The sequence below is a fragment of the Acomys minous genome (genome assembly GCF_964271855.1).
Source record: "Acomys minous genome assembly, chromosome: 19".
In the NCBI taxonomy this organism is placed as follows: Eukaryota; Metazoa; Chordata; class Mammalia; order Rodentia; family Muridae; genus Acomys; species Acomys minous.
In genome coordinates, this window is record NC_140499.1 from 56,359,901 (window position 1) to 56,385,406 (window position 25,506).

The window sequence follows — 25,506 nt, forward strand, 5'->3', positions numbered from 1 at the left end:
GTAGCCACCTGTCTCCCTCCAGGGCTCCCCACTCACCCTCAGTAAAAGGAGCAAATCAGACCAACTGTAGCACCCCACTCAAAGGCACTCCAACCTCAGTCTCCAATAAAGACAAAGTGGGGATATAAAAATAAGAAACTTATTCAAAGTTGAAAATGTTCTCAATGTTTATACTTAGCAATACATACTGCTACCTCAGAGCAGGCTTCTAACACCGGTGACCAACTGCTCTACCACCAGCATCCAACTGCCCGAGGTGCCAGTGCTGAGGGGAGCCCACTTCCCAGAAGGAAGAACCCCACTTCCCGGAAGGAAGAGCCCCACTTCCCGGAAGGAAGGGCCCCACTACCTGGAAGTCCACCATTGACTGGCCTAGCAGACTGGCAAGGACAACTGTTACCAAAAGGACAGCAGGAAACAGCACCAGGACCTTTTCCTGGAGAGCCTCCATCAGACAGTGACTTCCTGCTAGGTGGCCTTTCCTCGCCAGCCTTCATCTGACTGGTTGCAGGGACTGCACACAAGGTCCTCTTCAAAAGCTCTGAATTCCAGAGACTGAAGGACTAAGTCACACTCTCTGCAGGTTCCCAGGGATCTGCTTGGACAGAACCACAGCCACCCACTTCCTGAACGGTGGAAACTGTGATCCAGAGAACCAAGTCTCCAAAACTCATGGAGGGTTCAGAAAACAAGCACCCACATTTAAAAACAAAAACAAACAAACAAAACATTTATTTTTATATAAAAGTGCCAAAATATCCACCAATGCTGTACTCTATCTCAACAACCAGTTTATGCTAGGAATCAAAACACAAGGCCCTTTATTCACACTGCTCAAAACTCAGCCCCTCACACGTTCCCGCAGTAGCTGGCGTCTCTGCGCAGGGGGAAGTCTGCACTGCGATTGGCGGTGCTAGTCCATATGTCCAGGTTCATGTAGGCACGAAACGGGTTAAAGCCCGGGTAGTACTCCTTGCACACGACCTGGTTTTCCACGTGGGTCGAATGTTCTGTGGGAGGACTGACGACGGGGCAGCAGTTTTCATACACGTCACTTTGTGGGGCCCAGATGGAACCAAACAGTCCAGACATGGGAGACAAACTTCGGGTGCTCGTGAGGTAGGACTGAAGTGGAAATAAAGAAGAGAAAGAGGGGGCTTTCAAGATGCAACCCCGAGTCTGAACGGACACCCCAGGGGATAGAGCCATGGCGTCATGTCCACCCAGTTAGCCGAGAGCTGTTAAATTGCCCCTAACATTCTGGGCTGCTTGAGGAGGCTGTGGAACTGTCATCTAACTAAGTCAGTCTACCTGCAGTTTTCAGGATCAGCCAGATGCCTTTCACGTGAAAAAAAACAAAAACAAAAACAAAACCATGTGGTGTGGACATGAGAAGAGACGGTGACGGGCAATCCTGACTGACCTGTGGAACTCCTCCAGTCCAGCTGGAAGGCTGTGGAGGGCACCGAAGGCTTGTGACACAGACTTCCTGGCCCAGCCTTTGAGTCCCCACCACCTGTCGGCACATTACATCCTGCAGGATGCGGCCAATGCGCTTGTGTATAGAATCCCAGCAGCTCTGCCCGACCTGAGCTCCATGCTGAGGGGCGCAAACTACAGGAGTAAGCACTGAAGGCGAACCGGACGAGCGACACTCACCGAAGAGTTGGCGACACTGGCTTGCCCCCAGGCTGTGGGCACGCTGGCTGGAGTGTTCCAGGTGGAGGGAGCGCTGTGGGCAGTGAAGTCGGTCTGAACTTTCGAGGAGCAGGGGAAGCCACTGGTGTAACTCATGTTTTCTATGAGGAATGGGAGAGGCAGCACGCTCACTCGTGGATGAAAAGGTTTCTCGGATTTACTATACTGGCCCTAACATGTGAGTCTAATCTGCACGTTAATGTGTCTGCACTTGTTCATCTCACGGGGATATTTCTAATGCACAAAGTTTACTTAGAGCATTGAAAAGAAGTGAACAGTGCCAAAATTCTTACCTGCTCTTAGCCCCCGTAACACACTCAGTGCTTGGGGATGGAACCCCAGGGTCTCAGGCACTTTTGACTATATCACCCCACTATGTTCCGTTCCATTTTGTTAGTTAGCAGTGCTCCTAGCCGCAGTGATCTGCGCATGGACCACATGGTCTGATAGTCATTGTAAACCAAGTAGTTCTAGCTATCACCAAGAAAATAGAGACGTAAAGCCTCAATCCTAGACAGAAAGTTGCCAAAGCGCCCTCTTGTGGTTTTATGGCTGCAATGCATGTGCCAGGAATCAACACTGGACGCAGTACTTTCTTAGCCCTCACTGGGAGAGGCAGTGACAGCATGAGGAATCCTGGCCCACTTGTCTCCTGCACTTTCCAGATGACCAAGGAATTCTCCAAGTCTTAAGTTACTTATTAGAGCACATGATCTGAGACTGAGCACCTGTCAGTGCCCACTATTCCTGCTGCAGGCGCATGCCTCCTCCCTTGGCAGGATTTCCCACACCCCTGGGTAGTCAGGACATGCTGAAGAATGAATCTGTCCCACAGGAGACGCTGAAGAGTTAGAAAAGCTGCCCTGTTAGGGCTATAGAGACTACGGTCCTATGAGACTAGACCCAGAAGTGACTTGGTTCCTCCAAATTTACAGGACTAAGTGGGATAAGGTTATACACAGAAGCCCCTAGATACCAGACTGAGGGCTGCTGGTGGGGGGAGGTCAGTCACAATCGCCTCTTTCTGTGTACATAAGTGGATCTAAGGAGCAGCCCCCTGGAGGGTCATCACAGTCAGCTCGTAGCTCACTGTGAGTTGCTACATTAAGTGCACATCCCCTTGCTCTGGCTTCTGAGAATGAACGAGTGCCACAGGCATTGGTCAGATGCCTTACCTTCTGGGAAGGCATTGTAATCGTTCAGTTCCAGCGGGCAGTACACACTGGGAAACTGGCCTTCACATGACGCACTCCAGTCAATGAAACTGCTACGGAAACAAACAAAAATAAGGTCCAGTTTCAAAAACAGGACACCAAGAGATCACGTAAAGACAGAACTGGCTCTACTGCCCTGCATCCTCATCTGAAAAGCCCCAATTCAGGGAAATAAACGACTGTGGTTTTGTCAAGTCAGGGTGAAAGGATTACTTTCTTATCGATGACATTCTACCTGCAGGGCATCACTTGGCTGCCCTTCCTAACCACACTTGTTAACAAGACACAGCACCTGCCTGCAGCTGCATTAGCACCATGGAGAGGGGCACCCCAGGGTCTCCGTATGTACCTGAAAGGCTTCGCCATGTTGGCTCTGCCAATTAAACGTCCTCAGAACGCAAGCCGCATTCAGCTTGGAAAATTCACTGCTACAGACTGGACTGTCACTGATACTGTGACCACTACAGACTGGATGCTCTGATAACAGATGCCAATGTTTGCCACGTCTGACTAAATAATATACTGTGTGGCAAACTGAAGCAGCTGCTGTTGTGTGTGTGTATGTTTTGTTTTTAAATCAGGCTCCTGACTAGTTAATTTGTAAATGTATTCAAGAATGAGCCATGGGAAAATGACAATCTGCCAAGGAGTGAGAAACAGGAGCATTTTCAGATTTGTTCCATGTATGGAATCATGCTGGTGGGGCTGCCTGCTTTGCTGCTCTCATTTCTTGTGTCCCACAGTGGCTGGTCTGTTTATCACGCAATGTAACTCTGGAGGGCAGAAAACACACAGCTCTGAGGCACAGGCCTAGTTTCCCTGAGGATGACCTGAGCTCCAGCTCCTGTTGCAGGCCTGCCTTCGGCCAGGTCGAGTTGTGTCAGAGCTGTGAGACCTACCTGTCAGGGGTCGGGGCGGGCTCCTGTGACGCAGCTGGCGCACCGTTCTCCACTGGGCAGCTGAAGCTGCTGGTCAGACACACTGGCTGGGAAGGCCACAGGCCTCCAGGTTGACCCAGACCTGAGGGTTCAAGGAGGTATGTTCAAGTGAGAGCCTAAGTGGCAGAGTCCACGTGGCAATTTAAGGAAGGGGGGCGGGGAGGGAGAGGCTCAGGCCTCCCTGAGGGAACCTTCTGGTAAAGATGTGACTGAGGGTGGGGAATGAGTCATGCGTGCCTGGGAAGCCCCTGCCAGGCTGGGAAGGCCACGAAGTGGGCGTGGCTGGGCCTCCACAGAGGGAAGCCAGTGATGGAATGGTGAAAAGAAGGAGGGAAGGATTCAAGGCAGACTGGGATTGGCACCATGCTTTGGAGGGAAAGCCCTGGACGGTGAACAGTGTGAGTGCTGGGCACGAGTTCCCACGGGCATGCCCGTTTTGCATGTTTTGCCAGCAGAAATACTGGGGACTACACTGGACCATCTTTCCACAGACATATGCTAAGCCAACACCTTGGAGCGCAGGCCTCCAGCAGAGCCACAGGTCTGCTACTGGACAGACTTGGGTTCCCGAGGCTCAGGGTTCGTCTCCTGGCACATCTACATCCCCTTGTCCAGGTGTCTTTCTGGGGCTGCTCAGGCCACTTGGTACTAAGGGAAACGGGTTTGTGCTGGTGTAGCCGGCACAGCCCTGTGTCTGAGACAAAAAGGCGACCATCCCTCTGGGAAAACTTGTCCCAGTCTGTCACACAAACTGCCAGTTTAGGAGGATTGCACTTTGCTGCCGGGCCTTCTCTGCCCTGCATATAAACACGTCTAGCTCTCACAACTGGCAGAAGGAAGTATCGTACTTATGGGACCACCACTGCCTGCCAATAGTGGGCTTGGCCACACCACACAGGGCATCAATAACACACGGCAGGCCCTGGACCATAGTGCATCCCGTCCATTAGTAAGGCTTGGCTTCCCTAAACCCAGGGGCCAGTTTGGGTCTGTGCTACCTCTGGAGCAACAGAGGAAGGACGGACTGGATGAGGCTCATGCCTCTTGCTCTACTGGGAGTCTTGTCTGACCTATCGTCTCTTGTTTTCAGGCAGCACAAAAATCTCAGGGGCTTCCCAGCCCTGACAGTCATGTGATCCCACTTATGCTTAACACATAATGGCATGTGGTAAAAGGGGGAAGGCCAAAGCAGGACCCCTGTGAGGAAGTGACTGATAAGGCAAGTGTTAAGTAAGGCCTACCTGGAGCAGGGCGGTCAGGGAGGAAGTGGGGAGCGAGGTGCCAGACTCTACAGATGGAGAAGGGGAGGGTGACCAGAGAAAGGTGGGTCCCGCGTGAGACACACGAAAGAAAGGGCCCAGGATGAATTGGAGGTTTGGGGTCTGTCTAGGCACTTAGGAAGAGGGAAGAGGAAGCTGAGCACTTGGCTCACATTAGAACCCCAAAGGAGTTAAACCAGAAGTTGGCTATAAGGTGGGTTCATGGTCCTGGAAAGAGGCCCAAGCTGAAGACAGAAACCTGAGAGATGTGGGAATTTAAGGTGAGGCTTCAAGTTTTAAATGTGGAGGAGACCGGCAGAGGAGCCGACTGAGGGGCCGGCACCAAGCCTCAGGCTCTGAAGAGCCAAGGTCACTGTGGGGTGATGAGGAGCTGGATCAGGGACCCACAGCTGAAACAGGTCTGTGTGGGGACTGAAGACACAAGGATGGGGCAACGTGGAAATGCCCGGGACCTGACTCCTGCTTTAGGGGTGTGGTGGCAAAGTGAGGTTGGGAAGGACAGGGACACTGCCATCCACCAACATGGTCTTTAAGGAGGCCTCTGGGACAGGCGTCGAGAAACCCAGCAGCAGGCAGAGAAGGGCACCCAGTGGCAGAGCACTGCTATGCTGGGGGTTAAGGATGGGAGGGGACACAGCACACTTGTGTACTGACCGGATAGAGGAGGAGGGAATGGAAGGCCACTCCCAGCAGAGAAGCACACAGTGGGCCAGTGTGGGTGAGGGCGACTTAGAAAGGTGTGGAACAGGCTCTCTCGTTTGTAGGAAGAAGGAAGCAGGATCAACCAGAATGAGGCAGAAGGCGATTAAACCAGTAGGGACAGCAGATGCCACTGGGAGCCATGAGGAGTGAGGGAGCTGGGAATACTGGCCTGGCCAGCACATGTGTAGTGCTTCCCTGAAGAGGGGAGGCTGGGCAGGACTAGCAACCTCACCATGAGCTTTGCAAGGTGAAGGCAGCCACATACAGAAGTCAAGGAAATGGCTCCCAAGGGACAAGACATTTCTGTGGGACAGGGACAAAAGTGGAGAGGTGAGGGAGAGCGAAGTGAGCAGGGCGATGCCTGTACGCAGCAGAGCAGGAGACAACTGATTTCTTTAGGACTTTAAAACATAGCCAAGGAGCACAAGGACATAATTTTTTAAAAGCAATTGTAGATTGTCAGCGGGTGCCAGGTAGGACATCTGAAACACGTTAATGCCTGACTGGAACACCAGGTCTCATGAAAACTCTAACAGACAAAGCAAAGGCAGCATAACACACAGTAATGGAGATGCAGCTTCTGGTGGCGGGGATGGAACCCAGAGCCTTGTGCTTACCAGGCGGGTGCTCCTCTGCTGAGCTCTGTTGGCTCTGGGTATCTGGAATTTGTTGTTTCTAACTGTTCCCTGGAGCCAATTAAACCCTGCCCTCTATTAGCTCACAGACATGACAGCAGAACCAAACCTTGGCCTGGCAAAGTAGAAATGACTGAATTTTTCATTTTCTTTCATTGGAAACATTTGTGTTGTATGGATTACCGACTGGGCCCAATTCACAAACAGTCTGTTTTCATTAATGATCTGACAAGTTCAGAATACATTTCCAAGATGCACAGAGCCTTCAGCTATCCTCCTAACTCTCCAGTGGGTAGAACAGCTTCTGCCTTGCTGTGTGCTCCAGCTGACCTGGAACTCTCCACCTCCCTCACACAGCATTCTGTGTGCCATAAATATCTATGCACAGAAACAAATATGCATGCCAAAGCTAGTGCTGCCATGAAGAGTAATGTCCAGGCACGTCACACTATGATTCCTGACTCTGACTTGGAAGACGCCCCAAAATAAAAGGGCACCAGAGAAAAGGCAGAGATAGAAGTTAATAAAAAGAGAACGGAAGAACTGATGGTGGAGGAGAAAGTGGCTCCTCACTGGAGGCCCCAGGAGGAAGCAGGGGTACCTTCTAGCCACCTCAGTGTCCACTGTCTGGGGCCAGTGTTTTACCCACCAGCAGGAGGTGTCGGGAGCTAGCGATCAACTCTCTGCCTTAGTCCTGGGTCAGGAGCCAGGCTGCTCACCCAGGCTCCTGGGGCCCAGTTAATGTGCTCCCACATGGTGGGCTCGGGGAGAAGGCAGCCAGGTGAGGACAGGAAGTCCACTGTCCTGGCTGATTCCCACCTCAGCCTTGCTCCTCTCGGGCCACACCCCCTCTTGTGTTCTGTTATCTCTGACTGAAGGAGTGAGCTCAGTGCAGCAGGAGGCTCGGGATGTCCCAGGGCCGCCTGGGTCCTGTCTGCTGAGGATGTTCACAATGAGGAGGGCTGGCTGGGTCCACAGAGCAGGTGCCCTTCTAAGGCCTGCGGACAAGGCCGGGGAGGGGCCCCACCTGAGGTGGCTTCTCCAGCGCCCAGCACAGCCCCTGGCTGATGCCTGTCAGAGTGAGCCTCACCTTTCTCTTCTCCAGCAGCTACAGGTGCAGCAGGAAGACCAGGACAGGAGGGCTCTGGGAACGGAGACAGGCCACTCACATCTCTGTGGCAAAGGGAGGACAAGAAAGTATGACTTCCACAGGGAAATCCAAAAACCCCATAACCAAATCTTATTTGCGTTTTACAGAAGTCCCTTCAGAAACACACAGGTGTTAAAGATGCACAAGGCTGGGCCAGAGCTGAGGGATACTATGACAAATCAACTGGATCGCCGTGGGCTCAGCTGCAGCTTCCGGCCTGCCTTCATTGAGAAAGCAGTCTTCGCTGCTGGATGGCTTTCTGCCTCTGACACACAGTGCACAGGGAGCTTCCCTGTGTCAGCCAAATCTTCACATATTCATACGCCTGCTCTCTTACAAGGCATCCAGGGAACCTGGCACCCTACCCAAGCCACATCCTTTGTCCTCACACTATGAAAGGCACAGCTGGCCCTCGGTCATCATGGGTTCCACATGGTGGCCTGAAAGCACCTGGAGGAAGCTGCCGAGCAAGCCCTGTGGAATCAGACTCCCAAAGGCCAAGTCTGTACTGAAAAGCTACACTTTTCTCTTGCCATTATTCCCTAAAAAGGGTAATTTGACACCTATTTACAGAGCATCTGTACTGCATTAGCACTTTGAGTAATGTAGAGATGATTTAATGTATATGGGAGGACTGGCACAAATAGTTCTATGAAAATATTGTCACTTTGTTGTTATCCGAGACAACACTTTGCCACATAGTACAGGCTAAACCAGTCTAGTCTTTAGTACTACAAAGCCCAAGCTGCTCAAATTCATGGCAATCCTTCTGCCTCAGTCTTCTGAGTGCCAGGATCACAGGCAGATGTTACTATCCACATTACGTGAGGGACCTGAGCATCTGTAGAGCTGGGAGTGTGTGTAGGTTCTAGAACATACTGCCTACAGAGACAGAAGGGCAACTTTTTTTTTTTTAATCCAATGCTGAAAACAGAATCATACAAAGGAACTGTCAATGTGTCTACCAGGCCCTTGAAGGCTTTCTGAACTATCGGTGCGCAGACTGAATTCAAGAAGTCCTAGGCCAGTGGAGATGGCTCCCCTTTCTGCTTACAGAGGTGACAGATTTCCCAGTATGGTCACATCCTTGAGAAGACAACACTAGAGAATCTTCACATGAGCCCGGATCACGATCACTTGTCTGAGTTAATAATACCATCAGATTTTGTTTACTTGGGTCTTTAAAAGGCGTTCCTATTTCAGCCTATAGAATGATGCACCACGAAGCACCTCACTGATGGAAAGAAAGCTGAGAGTGAGGCAGCGAGGCCCCTCAGTACTCACATGGGGCTACAGATGTGCTGAGAGAGGCTCACAGGGACGCAAGCTTCCGAAGGGAGATCCAGTGGGGAAACACGGTCTCCTGCATGAAAAGCAGCACACGATCAGAGGATGTCTTCTTCTCAAGTCGACTGTGTGCACTCTGTGTCCAGGTACAGACAGTGTCTGTATTAGCCCCTAACGAGTGATTTACTTCTCATTTTAAATTGATAGTCACATACCCACTCATTCTTTTAATTGTATATTTTGCATGTGTGTGTAAAGGTGTAAAGGTGTATGCTCACATGCAGGTGGATACCAGAGCTCAATGTTGGGTGTCTTCTGTCTTTTTTTATTTTTTGAGACAGGGTTTCTCTGTGTAGCTTTGGCTGTCTTGGACTCCCTTTGTAGACCAAGTTGGCCTCGAACTCACAGGGATCCACCTGCCTCTGCCTGGTGCTGGGATTAAAGGCGTGTGCCACCACGCCTGGCTCTCTTCTGTCATTTTCTATCTTGGCTTTTGAGACAGGGTCTGCTCATTAACACAGAGCTAAAGCCATGAGCTCCAAGGGCCTGTCAGAGCCCTGTCCTCCAGGGCATCACCACTCTGGCTTTTATGTGGGTAGTGGGGACCCAAGGTCACGGATGTTTTCCTGCTTGGCAAACTCTTAGTCCTATGGCAAACAGAGTACAAAATTAGTATGTGAAAAGCAAGCTGCTTCCAGCCATGAAAATCCCCAATGTCAAAAGCCTAACCCTTAGCTAGTCTGTGTTTCTATGAGACTGAAACTCTTAAGGAAGGGGCTGGTCTCTTCATGGAGGTAGAGAAAAACCCTATTTACCAATCAGACATCCAACCCTTCTCTGCAGCACTGAAATCTTAGGAGCATTGGAAAGCAATGAAGAGGCAGGTGGGGAGCAAGGAGGGAAACAAAGGACACCGAGGCCCCGGGGCGGAGCCACAAGTGGGCTTTCTCTAGGACTGGTGTCTCAAAACTTTCTGTCTTTTTGGTATTTGAATTTGGATTTGAACTTAAGTGTTGTACATGCTAAGCCACTGAGCTATTCCACACCCCTGTATTTTTATTTTATCCTGTTCTAAGTTTTTGAGACAGAGTTTTATCCTCTGGTTTGAAAGTTGTGATCCCCACTAACAGCCTCTCTGAGTGCTAGTGCTGGGCCTCTGTCCAGGGCCGGGTCACCACACCTGTCTACCAGGAGGGCAAGAGATAGGTGGCAAGTGGCCTGGGCTTTTGGAAGGCCAGCATTCCTGGACACATGAGGTGACACAGACTGAGCTTTACTGAGTCTGCTGCCCCTTTGCTGTGTTGAGAACAACTCAACAGAATGAGCTGCTGACACAGGACTATTAAAAAAACACAAAAACCAGAATGCTATTTGGAGCTAGTGTTTCATTTATTCAAGCTAAGAACAAACAATTCCCCGTGTTTCTAATGAAATTATGAGCATAACACAAAAACAGCATTAAAAGTACTCATGATAGTGAGGCCTTGAGATAAGTCGGTAAATGAGCAAAGGCTTCCTCCCTTTAAAAAGTGTGTGCATGTGTGTATGTGTGCGTGTGCGAGAAAAGGTACTTGCTGTCTGTCACACCACAGTCTAATCCTTGGGGTGTGTGCAAACACCCAAACACACCTACGCCCACACGTATGTAATAACAAATAAATGTAACAACAACAACAACAACAACAACAAAAACGCAATGTAGAAAAAAGATAGCTAATTCTGGAAGACAGGAATACAGTCATGACTCTAACCTCTCCTGTCACTAAATTCTCAAAGATAAGGGAGGAAAAGTGCTGATAACAGCAATATTTTTATTCACAACAGCCAAAAGGTAAAAGCATCGGCCTGGACTAACCACTGATGAGCATATCCAACAAACAAACAAAACATGCATAATGGAATGTCACTAGTGACATATTCTGCAGTGTGGCTGAGCCCCCGGGGATGTCACACTGGGTGAATAAACCATTCACCAAAAGATAATCACATCTGACACACATAAATGATCATGTGTGATCCAAAATCACTTCTGCTCCACATAAGACCATCACACACGGTCACAACCATCCAGTTCCATACAGCAAGCATATACAATCTACAGCCATACACTCCACATAAGACAATCATGCATGTCCACCATCATTATGTGAGATACCCAAGCAGTTAAATTCTTAGGGGCAGAGAAGGTGAGCAGAGGCTCAGGGAGGAATGGGAGTTACAATTCAACGGGTTCAGACTCAGTCGGATGGAAAATTCTGGTAGTGGATGGTGGTGATGGCTGTACAATGTGAATGTACACCACTCTATACATTTAAAAAATGGTTTAAAAAACAGCCAGTTCTGTAAAACTATTTAGCACAATAAAAGATGGACAAATGTACACGCCTCTGAAGTGTTTCAAGATAGAAACAAGACAGTACCAGCAACATGGTGACCAGGAGGAAGGAGGAGGAAGAGGAGGAGGAGGAGGAGGAGGAGGAGGAGGGGGAGGAAGAAGAAGAGGAGGAGGAAGAAGAGGAGGAGGGGGGAGGAGGAGGAAGAGGAAGAGGAGGAGGAGGAGGAGGGGGGAGGAGGAGGAAGAGGGGGGAGGAGGAGGAAGAAGAAGAGGAGGAGGAAGAAGAGGAGGAGGGGGGAGGAGGAGGAAGAAGAAGAGGAGGAGGAAGAAGAGGAGGAGGGGGGAGGAGGAGGAAGAGGAAGAGGAGGAGGAGGAGGAGGGGGGAGGAGGAGGAAGAGGGGGGAGGAGGAGGAAGAGGAAGAGGAGGAGGAGGAGGAGGAGGAGGAGGAGGAGGAGAGGGGGAAGTAGACAGCCTGAGGCAAGATGAGCCCGAAAGCCATAGCCCACCTGCTGTCCTCTGCAAGGCACCCCGAGGGCCCTAAGGACTCACCAGGCTGCAGGAAGTGCTGTGCATCCACCACTGGCTTCCTGTCGCAGTCAGAGCTGCTGCTGCTCCAGCTGCCCCAGCTGCCCCGGCTGGCCCGAACGCTGCCCGAGGAGCTACCACAGTCAGAGCTGGAGTCCGAGCAAAACTTGTCTGCACACTTCTTCTCAGACTTCTGGTAGTAACTGTCTGGAGAGGCAGAAGAGGGGCCGTGCTGCACCAAGGCAGGTCCCACACTCCTAGTGCCATTGGCAGCAAGTGGAGAAGGGGGATAAGAAGGCCAGGGGATGCTCACAGCCACCACCTCTGCTCAGTTAGTAAAAACATGGCCCCAGAACAGCAGGGCAAGGGCTAAGGCTGCGCTGCCTGTGGACGGACAGCAGGATCAAGTAGAACCTTCATCTAAGAATGGCTCCAGGGCTCTGTGGAACTCAGTGCAGGAGCACTTGCCTAGCAGGCACATGGGATGTGAACCTCAAACTGCAAAACCGACTAAATTACATGCAAATGCTTCTAGAAATAACAAAATTTCTACCAAGAAAATCGTGTCTATACTATTGAATAGATGAGAGGCTTATAATGCCTCTATCAAGATGTTTATTACAGGTTTCAAAGCACTGCTGATAATGATGTATGGGAAGAAGGTCCAGTTAAGCCTGAAGAGCGACACCCATCTTTCCTGGAGACTACCAATGAAAAGGGATGGAAGCCGCTGCCTTGGTGTCCATCCAGCGTGCACAGGGGAGCTAGTGTGTGGTATGTTAGCATGGACTGGATCACAGATTATACTTCGATTCCCACCTTCAGTGGCCCCTGCCCTGTTGGCTCTGGCACTGGCGTCCCCACAGGCCCACTCCTGGGACCAGCAGTCTGATCCAGAAATTATAGCGCTATGCAGAAAACACCAGTTCAAAAGTTGGACACCCCAACTCACCTGGCTCTGCCTTTTCTTCCAGGGGCCCTTGTCTATGGCCTGTACACACTGGCCCTGTTCCTTCAGTGGTATGCACAATAACAGTTGGGAATGGACAGACCTCAGGGGACAGTAGCCATGCTCAGGCTCTGACCTAACCCTGACAAGTTTCTGGTGCAGTCACCAACAGCTACATGGCCTGTAAAGTGACAGCTGGGGTTTTTCTCAGAACTCGAGACTCTCAAAGGACAGATACAAGGAGACCAATCACAGCTCTATGCTACATACCCTCCTCTCTCTGCACAGGGGAGCTGCCCACAATTTCCATGCCAGCTTTACATGCCTCCCCAGTGCTGTCCTGGGCACACCAGCTTCCGACGTCACTGCTCAGCTCCGGCCTCTCGAAGTCGCTGCACACAAGCTTCAGTTCACTCTGGTCAGGAGGCCTGGGAGAGCCACAAGAGGAGTCACACCTCTCTCTCACTACACAAAAATACTTTCTACTTGAGATATATCAGGTGAAAGTCACAATTGGGACAAGCTGGGGCCCCCTCTCTGAGTCTAGTAGGAGCAAGAAAGGCCCCTGAAAATGTGGGAGGCCGAAGTGTGGCTCAGGCATAGGACCATGTTTAGCACAAAAAAGCCATAGGCTAAATGCTTTGCATTCCTGCAACCCCATAAGAGGTTGCCATTTTGAATTAGAATGAATTTAGAGATATTTAATCTATTTCATATTTTATATAGAGAAAAACAGATTCCATAGTGTGACTCAAGATCGCCTTGCAATTCAGGAGCAGAGCCAGGGTTCCTGGCCTGTTTTCCTGGATTTTCAATGGGTGAACCAGCTGCTTAGTGTCTAGTGGGAGGTCTGAGTGTTCCTTTAAATACATTCTTCCACATTTGCAAACATTTGCTTAGCAATTACCATACTCGGCACACTGCTGTGGAGTGCAGCGCCTACAAAGCATAATGCTCTTCTCCTTCCCCTCAAAGTTTGTAAGTTGAACCACACCTCTGCTAAAGGGCCAAAGGGTCCTCAAGGAAACAATTACAACATAATTTTCTAAGTAGAAATCACAGAACTGCACGGGCTGGGAAGAGTGTTCACTTGATAAAGGGCTCAGTCAGTATGCAAGCCCCAGGACCAGAATTCCATCCCTAACACACATGTAAAAAGCCAGACACAGCAGCCTGGAAAGACAGCTGAAGTGGCAGAGACAGCAGGATTCCCAGGGTTCCTGGCCAGGCAGATAAACTACTCCAGGCTCAGTGAGAAACTGTCTCAAAATATAAGGTGAGTGATTGAGGAAGATACTCAACATCAGCCTCTGGATTCCACATGTGTGCACACACACCGACATTATGTACTCACACCACATACTCACATGTGTGCACACACACCCACATTATGTACTCCCACCACATACCCACACGTGTGCACACCTCCCCACATTATGTACTCCCACCACATACCCACACGTGTGCACACACCCCCACATTATGTACTCCCACCACATACCCACACGTGTGCACACCTCCCCACATTATGTACTCCCACCACATACCCACACGTGTGCACACCTCCCCACATTATGTACTCCCACCACATACCCACACGTGTGCACACACCTCCATATTATGTACTCCCACCACATACCCACACGTGTGCACACACATCCACATTATGTACTCCCACCACATACCCACACGTGTGCACACACATCCACATTATATAATCCCACCACATACCCACACGTGTGCACACACGCCCACATTATGTACTCCCACCACATACCCACACGTGTGCACACACCCCCACATTATGTACTCCCACCACATACCCACACGTGTGCACACCCCCCACATTATGTACTCCCACCACATACCCACACGTGTGCACACCCCCCACATTATGTACTCCCACCACATACCCACACGTGTGCACACACCTCCATATTATGTACTCCCACCACATACCCACACGTGTGCAAACACATCCACATTATGTACTCCCACCACATACCCGCACGTGTGCACACACACTCACATTATGTACTCCTACCACATACCCGCACGTGTGCACACACACTCACATTATGTACTCCTACCACATACCCGCACGTGTGCAAACACATCCACATTATGTACTCCCACCACATACCCACACGTGTGCACACACACTCACATTATGTACTCCCACCACATACCCACACGTGTGCACACACACTCACATTATATACTCCTACCACATACCCGCACGTGTGTACACACACTCACATTATGTACTCACACCACATACCCACACGTGTGCACACACACTCACATATGTACTCCCACCACATACCCGCACGTGCACACACACTCACATTATGTACTCCCACCACATACCCACACGTGTGCACACACACTCACATTATGTACTCCCACCCCATACCCGCACGTGTACACACACACTCACATTATATACTTATCTTTCTATAGGCTCCTATTTAGGAAAGCATTATACTTTAAAGTGATCCGAGTCAACCATGTTTATGAAAATACATATAGGAGAATGCAAAAGGGCCAATGTTTCCTTTCCTTTATACAGATAAATATCCATAGAGGATGTGGTATGTAGCATGGCTATTTTCACCACGCTGACTGCTCTCTGTGAATGAGGGATAGAGCAGAGCCAGAAAGCTACCCTGGAACTGCCACCTGATAGACTTCCAGGAACAGACTGGGATCTCTGAGGAGCTATGACAGTGCTGAATCATGAGCTCTAAGCTGGGTGGCGGCCCCCTCCTTCAGCACTGAGCTGGGTGGCGGCCATCCTGGGTGCTCTGAGCCCACAGAATGCTCAACTACAGCAGAGGGGACTCTCACGCCCACTCTAAGGTGGAAGAGCTGGAGGACCATAAAATCAGCAGGTTGAAACACCAAATCAAGCTCACAGGGTGGTGCTGTCCAGATGCCAGGACTCAAGATGCAAAGCCTGCATGGGGAAGAGAGGGCTCCTGGCTTGGTTTTCCTGTTACTCAGGGAGCACTAAGGACATGTGTTGGGATCTTGGAATGGAGTTTTCCATAGAAAACTGGGGCAGCACTGCAAGGGGGCATCCTCCAGCCAATGAGGACCCGGAGAACTGGAAAAGCCTGATTGTGGATAGGAAAGAAAGGAGACTGTCCGCAAGAGGCTCCACCACACGTGCGGGGTACTGGGAGTCTCTGATGAAACACCAGACCAGCAATCTTTGATGACTATGGAGTCAAAATGAACATACAAACTGCTGCTCTGGTTTAAAAATCTTCAAGCTGAGCAACTTATAGTACACTAGATTTAGGGAACACCTCTGCAACCTCAGCAACGCAGAGCTTCCGCAGTACTGTTTAGGTTGCTAATCTTGCAGATAAAAAAATACAAGCCTGAGAAAACAGTTGTCTATAAACAGCAGGCTTCCGAGGCACAGTGGCCACCTTCATAGGTCCCGTGCCACAGGAGCAACTTAGGTCTTTTCTCTAAAATTTCCCATGGTTTTTAGCATTTTATAAGGGACAGATAAAAATAAGTCTTAAGAGGTCATGTTACAATATTTTTCAAGGAGTGAAATTTCAATGAGAAATCACGCTGATTCGGCATGTTCATGTCTGAACACTCGGCACCGTGCTGTCCTGCCTACAGAGCTCACAGAAACATGAGACTGAGGTGAGATGGAATCTGGGTTGGCCTGGTCAGGGCTGCAGAGACGGCATACCTGGAGGCCTGGGAAGAACCCCTTTTCTTGTTTTTTCTACATGTTCGGCTTTTATTCCAATTGAGAGTTTGTGTGCTTCCTTCTCTTTTCTCCTGAAGTTTCCTCTTCCTGTAAGGATCTTCCTGCTGAAGAGGAAAAAGGAAACACTCATGCCTCAAGAGACCATGTCTACTAAAGATGAACTGTGACTGCCTTTGTTTAACTTTTGAGGACCAACTCTCTCTGCAACCAGAGCATTACAACTCTGATGAGACACGATGCCCAGCCTTTTCAGTCTCTGCTTTGTTTTCACTTTCCCCCTTTCCTGCCCTAGACACTCCCATGTTGGAGCCTTTACGGGTCCTCTTAGAGGGTCCATCGTGCGCGAGGCCTACCTTGACCTTCCTGTGCGCTGCCCCTGGTACAAAGCGCTACCTCCTCCAGGGCTTCCCAGGACCCTGTGGCCCAGTGCCAGTCATGATGCAAACACCTGTGCCTTTCTCAACCTACTTTGGAATGTCTCTGGTATACTAATTTTGTATTACTTCCATTTAATTTAAACAAGAGTCATGTTTGTTATATAAAGCTTAAAGTAAGCTTCAGAGTGGCCACTCTGAAACAGCCAGGCTCACGGTGTGACTCCTTCACAAACCGTCCTTCTGAATACTTCCCCACGAACCCACACACACACAAGGATGACAGAACAGGTCGTGGAAATATATATGACACAAAGACAGTGAATCACTTTTAAATCAAACAGTAAGATCAAGAATCTCATTTTTTTTAAGTAACCAAAGGAGAACCAAAAGAACTATTAACTTTCTAACATTTTCTGCATAATATATCTAATATATATTACATATATAACATACATAATAACACACACACACACACACACACACACAAAAGATCTTTTCCAGGCCAGACATTGTGGCACATGCCTTTAATCCCAGCACTCAAGAGGCAGAGGCAGGAGATCACAGTTGGGGCCAGTCTGGTCTACATAGTGAGTTTCAGTACAGTCAGAGCTATGTAGAGAGACACTGTCTCCAAAAACAAAACAACAATCCAACAACGACAGAAAAGTTAAGACTGTGGGTGGGTAGGTTCTGGGTTTGATGCCCAGTCCCACAAGGACAGACAGACAAACAGACCCCGACGTAAGATTGCCCTCTACCAGTAATGATCACAGGTAAAAATTATTTTCATCTGCCTTTCATCAGCGCCATCTTCTATATATTTTTAGATATTCCTGTATTTTTACTGTTAATTTTTTTAGTATTTTCAATCTGGCTTCGGTTAATTGCTGCTGTTTATTCTCAGTTCTGGACATAAAGTGAGCTGATGTCACTAAAGGCCTTTAGCAGTTTCTGCAACCCTGAATCTTTATTTCTCCTTTCAGTTTGGTGGATTTCCATTACTTCATTTTCTCAACACAAGTTCACAAGTTCATTTTCCTTTTAAAATGTCTGCTCTTCCCTCTGTGTGTGCATGTCAACCTGACTGGACAACACAGTCTCTCCATACTTTCGCTCTCTAGCAGGCACTGCACCAGTGTTCCTAGCATCACATGCTCCCACAGAGGAGGCTGAAGAAGATTAAGTCCATGTCTTATGCTTTGCTTGCCCTGCCAACTCGTTATGCCTCAAGATTCATGAATTACGTACAATGTGCCGACGTCTGTTATTATGCGTCAACTTTCCCAGACCCACATAGCAGAACATTTTCATCTCAGCACTGAACTCTGCCCTTACTGCAGGAAAGGCTTCTTCTATTACAGTAATAACAATGTTTCTGATCTTTTAGAGAAAAGATGGTAATAGACACGGGACGGGGAAAGATAAGCAATTCACCAAGACTGCTTTGAAAAGGAGATAGATGTACAGGTTCTGGTCTACTTCTGTCCACTGCTGTCACTGGGAACTACCCCACTGTTTAAGATCAGTCCCCTACCCCCGCCCCGAGACTAAAAGCTACCTGGGCTCACTACAAATCATTTTACTATCACCCACATAATCAGAAGATAAAGCTTTCTAAACAAACACATCCAACTTCGGCTATCATCTACAGAGCAAGAAACATACTTCTCAGAGACAACAGCTGTAATCTTGGCCGGAAATGTGTGCTATGCTCTTTTTAATAGGACAGAGAAAAGGGAAGGCTGACCTCTGCTGAAGGCGCGTCCTGCCTCTCAGAACATGTGTCTTCTGGGGATGCTTTCTGAGTCCTCTTTATTGAAGACAGCTTGGTGTCAACCCCTTTCACAGTCTCAAAGCCGTCCACTTCCTTCTTGACAGGCACTTGCTGGTTAGTTCCTTGAGTAAATAAAAAGATTAGGTTCTAGTATTTTTCCATTCCTATTCTTAATAGCTAAATGTTTTTCCTTTGCCGTCTCATTTAGTTTAATGAAATTTAGGCACTTTTCTTTTTTATAACCACGCTTCTCCAGAAATCTGTTTTGTTTGCAAGTGAAAATATTCTTTTGGGCTGTAGAGATGGTTCAGAAGTCAAGAGCACTGGCTGCTCTTCCAGAGGTCCTGAGTTCAATTCCCAGCAACCACATAGTGGTCCACAATCATCTATAATGAGATCTGGTGTTCTCTTCTGGTGTGCAGCTGTACATGTAGATACAACATTGTATATATAATAAATAATTTTAAAGAAAATATACTTTTATAAAAGTTCTAAAATCTTTAAAAGATGTCAGAGTGGGGGTAGGCCACTAACATTACTGTGTTGTCATTATTCACAATAGCCCAAAGGTGGAAACCTGCTTTCCACAAATGGATGAACAGAAAACTGTGTATTAGGGCTACATTTAACACTGCCAAACCCAACACTTACATTAGTTAAGACAATGTTTTTAAGTGGGATTAAAATCCTGGTTAAAGCCAGGCAGTGGTGGCATACACCTTTAGTCCCAGCAGGTGGATCTCTGTGAGTTCGAGGCCAGCCTGGACTATAAAGTGAGCCTAAGATAGCCACGGCTACACAGAGAAACCCTGTCTAAATAAAAATAAATAAATAAATAAATAAATAAATAAATAAATAAATAAATAAGTTAATTCCTGGTTAAAAGACACAGCCTGAGGGACTTTAAAGACAGTACAGTATACTAAATGAATAAGCCAGACAAAAAGGAACAAATGTTTTATCGTTTCAGTTCTGAGGGAAACCTATGCAGTCACATTGAAACAGGGGATGGGGCAGGAGTAAGGGGTGTTTAATTTACTACTTAGCAGGCAGGGTTATTATTTGGGTTGATGATGAAGTCTCAATAATAGACTGAGGATGGTTGTCTAAAAACTCCATTATAGTGCATGGTCCTCTCAGAAAACCCCAACTATCTTTTACACCTGAACATTCTTTCTGCAATAGTAAAATTCCATTTGAGGACTGTGCCAAATGCATAAAGCTATTCAGAATTAGTTTTGAGCCTTTCGATACCTTCACTTCATTATCGACAAGTGATGACTAATGAGCTTTGTGTGCTTTGAACGTGGTCCTTGGTCCCCAGGCTAGCACTGTCGGGAGGTGCAGTGGACCTTTAAGAGGCAGGCCTCCTGGGAGGTTCTCAGGTCTTGGGACTGCTAAACCCTCATGGTGGGTGTTGAGACCTCGGTCTCCTCCCCCTACACGTACCCTTCTGTTTCCTGGCTCGTGAAGTTCATGTGTTACTCTGATGCAGGCTTCCTACTTTGCCAGCTGAACTCCAATTAGAAGCTAAGACAAAGAGGCCACCTGGCTCAGGACAGAACCTCCAGAACCTTGCCCTCAGGAAACCTTTCTCTGCAAGCTCACTGTTTACGAGACGCTTCCCTGCAGTAACATGAAGCTGGCCAGCGAGTACTAGTGGCTAATTGCTAAGATCAAAGCCAGACTGGTAACGGTAGCACACACCTTTAATTTCAGTAACCCAGTGAGTAACCTCTGTGAGTCTGTGGCCAGCTTGGTCTACAAAGTGAGTTCCAGGCCAGCCAGGGGCTACCTAATAAGACCCTGCCTAAAATAAATAAATGAAGACAACTGAGATCTTCCAACAGATAGAGGGGGTACTGGTCCTTCTGACAGCGTCTGCAGGCATCAGTCTAGGGTATGCTGATGACTTCCTCCTTCAGTCAACAGCATCTGTCACATGAGAGCACCTGTCTTTCTTTAACCAGAAGACGCTGTTAAAGAAGCAAGACCAGGGAGCAAGAGATGCTGCCGCCAACAGTCAAGTTGGTGTAACCAGGTGTGGTGGTGCACGCCTTTAGTCCCAGCACTTGGGAGGCAGAGGCAGGTAGATTTCTGAATTTGAAGCCAGCCTGGTCTACAGAGCCAGTTCGAGGATAGCCAGGGCTACATAGAGAAACTCAGTCTCAAAAAACCAAGAAAAGGAAGGAAAGAAGGTAGGTAGGTGGTTTAGTCAGAAACCCTGCACCTGGTGACTACTTTTCACCAAAAGCTTGAAGCCTAGAACAAACAATTAAAAATGTATCAGCGTCTTCCCAACGATGATACATAACAGCAACACCTCACCTCATTCTAAAACTTGAAACTTTTAGCTGTAGCAGGCTACAAAACAGGTGCTTTGTGTTAAAACTCTGTTGTAGAAAATAAAAATGGCTAATAAGGTTCATTATTAAAAGTCTGTAATTATTGTGGCGGTTTTATTTAACCCGCTATTAAAGAATAAAAGACACAGACACCTGATAGACTTTTAAATAAGCCTTATTTCACGTAAGGCTGGGCAGAATATAGCCCACCCACACCCACACCCACAGGCCACCTTGTTACCTCCCAGCCCCCAGCCCAGGCCATCTGCCTTAATCATTCCTGCCTGGCTACTTCCCTCCACACTCCCATAAATACTTGCTTGGCTTTTCATCTGGGCCGCTTCTCTCCAACAGAGAGGATTCCTCCCAGCCACACGGTTCTCTCCCCTGGCATCTGTTTGGCTTCCTTCTCCTCCTCTCCTGTCTCTCTCCTTCCCATGATTCTTCTGTTCTCCAAGCTCTCAAACCTTAGCTCCGCCTCTCACTCTGCCCTGCCCAGCTGTGTAGGCCTTTTATTTAGCCATTCAAGGATAATTTTGGAGGCAAGGTTAGACAGCAACATTTGAGGTACTTGATAGTCTGATCATAAAATAATAAGACTCTTGGGAGGGGGAGGCAAGCTACTAACACCTGAATACATGATGGCTGGCCCTAGATCAACCCCCACAAAACTCCATTGGTTTTTTTGAATTGCAATATTTATGCTGTTGCTAAAATTGTGCACCAACTCACTCAGCTCCCATAACTAAACTCGAAGATCACAGTTGGGTACTGTGGCTTTCCCCTGTGTCCCCGTGACTTGGGATGCTGAGGAAGAGTCCTGAGGTGAGTCAGACAAGACTGGATTGTAACACAGTGTAAGAATCTCAAGAAAAGAGAGAGAGAAAGAGCGGGAGAGGGAGAGAAAGAGGGAGGGGATAGCACCAAACGGCTCAGAAGGTTACAGCTGAGACCAAATCTTACTCAGAACAGGCAAGAGACCAGAAGACAACAACTGTCAAGGAGGCGGCCAAGATTACCGTGTTTTCTGGAAACTTCTGGCAAGTCTGACTGCGGGTATTGGGGTGGGGTTCTGGGCAGAGGACTTTCAGGTGACTTCTTAGAAGCCTTCTGTGGACAGGGCTCTTGCTCCTTGAGCTCAGCCACGTATTCTGAAGCTTCCCTGTCAGTTTCCTTAGGAAACATACATGTCTGGGTCCCCTCCTTCATAGTACATTCTGAAGAAGAGCTAGTGACGACTGTGGATTTCGGTGCGCCGTCCTCTTTGCTCGGTACGTTTTTGGGAAGGGTTAAATTCTTCGGCAAGCTGACATTCATGCCACTGGCATATCTGAGGCTGACCCAGCTCTCGCTCATGCCGTCAGCGCACATGTCCTCCTTGGCAGCAGACGAGGAGCTTGCCAGGGTGAGAGTCGGCTTCCCCTCAGTGGGAACGCTGGCGCTGCTGGCCGCGGGCGCACTGGGTTTCTGTTTGCTGTAGTAGAAGGAGCACTTGTGTTTCTTCTGAGAATGGCCGTAGGTGGCCGGGCTCCTCTTGGCAGCGTTCTGCAGCCTGCTCAGGGCTGGGCCCACCGGAAGGCAGCTCTTCCCTCTGCCTTTATCAGATGGGCTGTACGTGTCAAGGAAGTTCTTGCAGTTGCTTCTGAATACAAGAAGAAACACATTTAGCATGAATGCAAAGTAAAGTAGGCTTCACTTCTGTCTCTAAGGCACACGGTGGGAGCCACTGGTGCCATGATTCCCCGTCTTTCAAAGCCCCTTGGGTTTTCTACTGGCGAGGCCACCAAGGAGTCAAGCCTGCACCCAGAGACTATCTGAGAAGATAATGTAGCTGTTCAAACATCCTACAAGGATTTGATAAAGACAAAATCTCTAGTACATTGAGAGGAATCAGAAACAAGCCATGTGAGCCCACCCTGCACACAGGGAGGCAGGCCTCTTACTTGTGAGACTGGGTGCTGATCACGTCCACTGGACCACCATTCTGCTGCGAGGACGAGCTGCCAGTTTGCCTCTGTCTGGTTTTCATGAATTCCATCAAAATGTACTGTGCTTGTTGGAAGGCTATTAAAATCACACCCAACAGGGACAAACTGGGGAGAACACAGTGCCGTTCATTACTGTATGGCTCTGAACATCGTGAAAAAGACCCAGTAAAAGCCAGACAGTACAACAGAGCCTCAGTCCCAGCTACTCAAAAGTCGAAGCAGGGGGGATCGCTTGAGTCCAGAATGGGCAACAAAATGAGACTACCTCAAAAAAACAAAAAGCAAGACAACAGAAAACCAAAACAGAAAACCCCCCTAAAAGACATTTTTTTCCATTACAGAAGCATAGTAGATGAACAAACGGTAGAAAGCTGCAGACCTGATAATACAGTTCATGAAATGTATGATTAATTTCTGATGCTTCTCACAGGTTAAAAAAAAAAGCACTCAGTGGTTTTTAAATGTTCACATTCATAAGGCTGACATGACGATCCAATGTTTAGACATATTTTCTAAATAGTTATTGTTTAAGCGTCATTGTGGTCTTATAATGTCAAACAGCCACTGGGCTGAGCTGGTAAGACTGCCACTGTGGTGCCAGTGAACGCACGTGGAACACAAGCATGCATTACACCTCAGTCTACAGCCCTCCGAGGCGGTTTCCTAAAGCTTTGCCACACTTCCCGCTGTGCCTCGTTTTCCATCATATGCCAGAGGACTCAAAGCAATCAAAATCCCCACTCTGTCTCACACTCGGGCAATCTGCGTTTTCAAATAAGTCTGCACCAGGACTTTACTACTGTGCCTGAGAAGGGGGAGGAAGTGTACCTGACGAAGAAGACAGTGAGCCTCCAGAAGGACTCCTCCCAGCTGGGACCCGGAACCACCTCTGCACACAAGGGCAACATGTGATGAGGGAGGGTCACGTTGAGTGTGAAGTGGAACTCTAGGTCCGCTGCGGTGACCAGAGTCAGCTCACGGATGACCCAGGAAGAGGTAAAGTCTGGAGTAAACCTGGGAAAAGCGGCTCATCTTTATGATTGTTTATGATTTTAGGGGGAAGTAGCTCATCTTATGAGTATTTACTGGTTTTAATTCTCACTACAAATAAGCAAAATAAGAATAGAAGCCAGGACCGGGGAGAAGGCTCAGAGGTTAACAGCACTGGCTGCTCTTCCAGAGGACTTGGGCTCCATGCCCAGCACCCACATGGCAGCTCACAATGTCTCTAACTCTAGTTCCAATGGATCAGGCACCTTCGTGCAGCCTCCTTGGGTACCAAGCACTCACATCGTACACAGACACACATGCAGCCAAAACGTTTTAAAAATTTAAAACACCCAAATAGTTATGTAGTGGCCTAAGATGCCTTTCCGATGAGCTGGGTACGTCCCCAGCAGTGCACCACGAACTGGAATGAAATGACTCCAGCACTTACACGATACTGATGTCCCGGGACGTGTTTGGGTTCAGTGAGAACGGATGGCAGTCCAGCACTTCAAATCCATAACCCTGGCAGTTATACCCGTTGATTTTCAGGGATGTCACCCTTACAGGAAGAGGTCCGATGTTCTCAACTTTGAAGTTCTTCGTAATAGATAAAATCTGCTTACTGTCCTTCAGTTCTAGTGAGAACAAGTTATTTTGTTTAGTGGACATAAACTTCAAAACTAGCTTCAATAATTTACCAAGTCAAAACATTATGAAGATGTGAAAAGTTGAACATCGCTCACAGACTGATTGCTACCTTGTTTGTAGAATAATGTCTAATCCCATCATCTCTAGATTTTGCTATATGAGGAGGAAACAATAAAAATACTCAAGTCCAGATTCTTCTCATATGAAGAATCTTTCTTCATCTACCAGAGGCGAAACTCCAATGTCTTATTCTTCTTCGAGCCAAACAGTTTGGATTTACTGCACGGTATCCTGGGCCCCGTGGCCCTGGAACTTTCATTAATATTGAACCAGGGATGGGGAAAGAGACAGGGCCTCAGGTATCCCAGGCTGGCCTCAAACTTGCTTACACCTCTGATCTTCTTGACACTGCCTCCTAAGCCCTGGCACTATAGGTGTGTCCCACCACGCCAGGTTTTACACACGGTTTTGTTCTAAATCATCAGCTACTAGACACAGATCATATATAATATCAAACCTTCAGAAATAATGAGAGTGTATTTTATATGGGGGGCTTTGGGAAAGAGTCAACAACTTAAAATCTAACTGTAAATTTACTAACTCCGTCGAATCTATATACAGAGAATTATTTTAACAAGGTCTATGGTTTCTGTATCGATCCTTAACTCAATCACTCAAGAAGACCCTAAGTTACTAAATGAATGAAGATGACTGTGCTGCAGGTGCCAAGCCCGCGTACTCACGTCGACGGCAGTCCATCAGGGTCGACTCAGGCACCTTGAATCGGAGTGACCCTCCTGCTCCAGGAAGTCGTCCGCCCACTTTCAAGAGCTCTTGTGCTCCAAATCCTTCCACACCAACCATGTCTATGACAGTCAAGTTGTTCCTACGGTGAAGGGAAGCACAGCAGCGTCACCCCAGGCCTAAGTCA

The 25,506-nt window shown here is 48.3% G+C and overlaps 1 protein-coding gene across 4 annotated transcripts in view; it reads right to left on the reverse strand.

Moving 5' to 3' along the window:
• Nucleotides 1–710: 710 nt before the first annotated feature.
• Nucleotides 711–25,506, reverse strand: part of TMEM131L (transmembrane 131 like) — a 134,379-nt gene continuing 109,583 nt past the window's right edge. For 2 of the 4 annotated variants that reach the window (XM_084768807.1, XM_084768804.1), the window contains exons 21-35: nt 25,319–25,461; nt 24,376–24,562; nt 23,766–23,951; nt 22,893–23,042; nt 21,969–22,591; nt 18,578–18,726; nt 16,433–16,557; nt 12,985–13,142; nt 11,790–11,972; nt 8,902–8,980; nt 7,558–7,640; nt 3,812–3,932; nt 2,874–2,965; nt 1,660–1,799; nt 711–1,125 (exon numbers count right to left, since the gene is read on the reverse strand). In XM_084768807.1, coding sequence (XP_084624933.1) covers nt 850–1,125; nt 1,660–1,799; nt 2,874–2,965; nt 3,812–3,932; nt 7,558–7,640; nt 8,902–8,980; nt 11,790–11,972; nt 12,985–13,142; nt 16,433–16,557; nt 18,578–18,726; nt 21,969–22,591; nt 22,893–23,042; nt 23,766–23,951; nt 24,376–24,562; nt 25,319–25,461 — 2,695 coding nt within the window. In that variant the 3' untranslated portion in view covers nt 711–849. The remainder of the gene's footprint in view (nt 1,126–1,659; nt 1,800–2,873; nt 2,966–3,811; nt 3,933–7,557; nt 7,641–8,901; nt 8,981–11,789; nt 11,973–12,984; nt 13,143–16,432; nt 16,558–18,577; nt 18,727–21,968; nt 22,592–22,892; nt 23,043–23,765; nt 23,952–24,375; nt 24,563–25,318; nt 25,462–25,506) is intronic. The other 2 variants (XM_084768806.1, XM_084768805.1) reach the window with 2 other exon arrangements.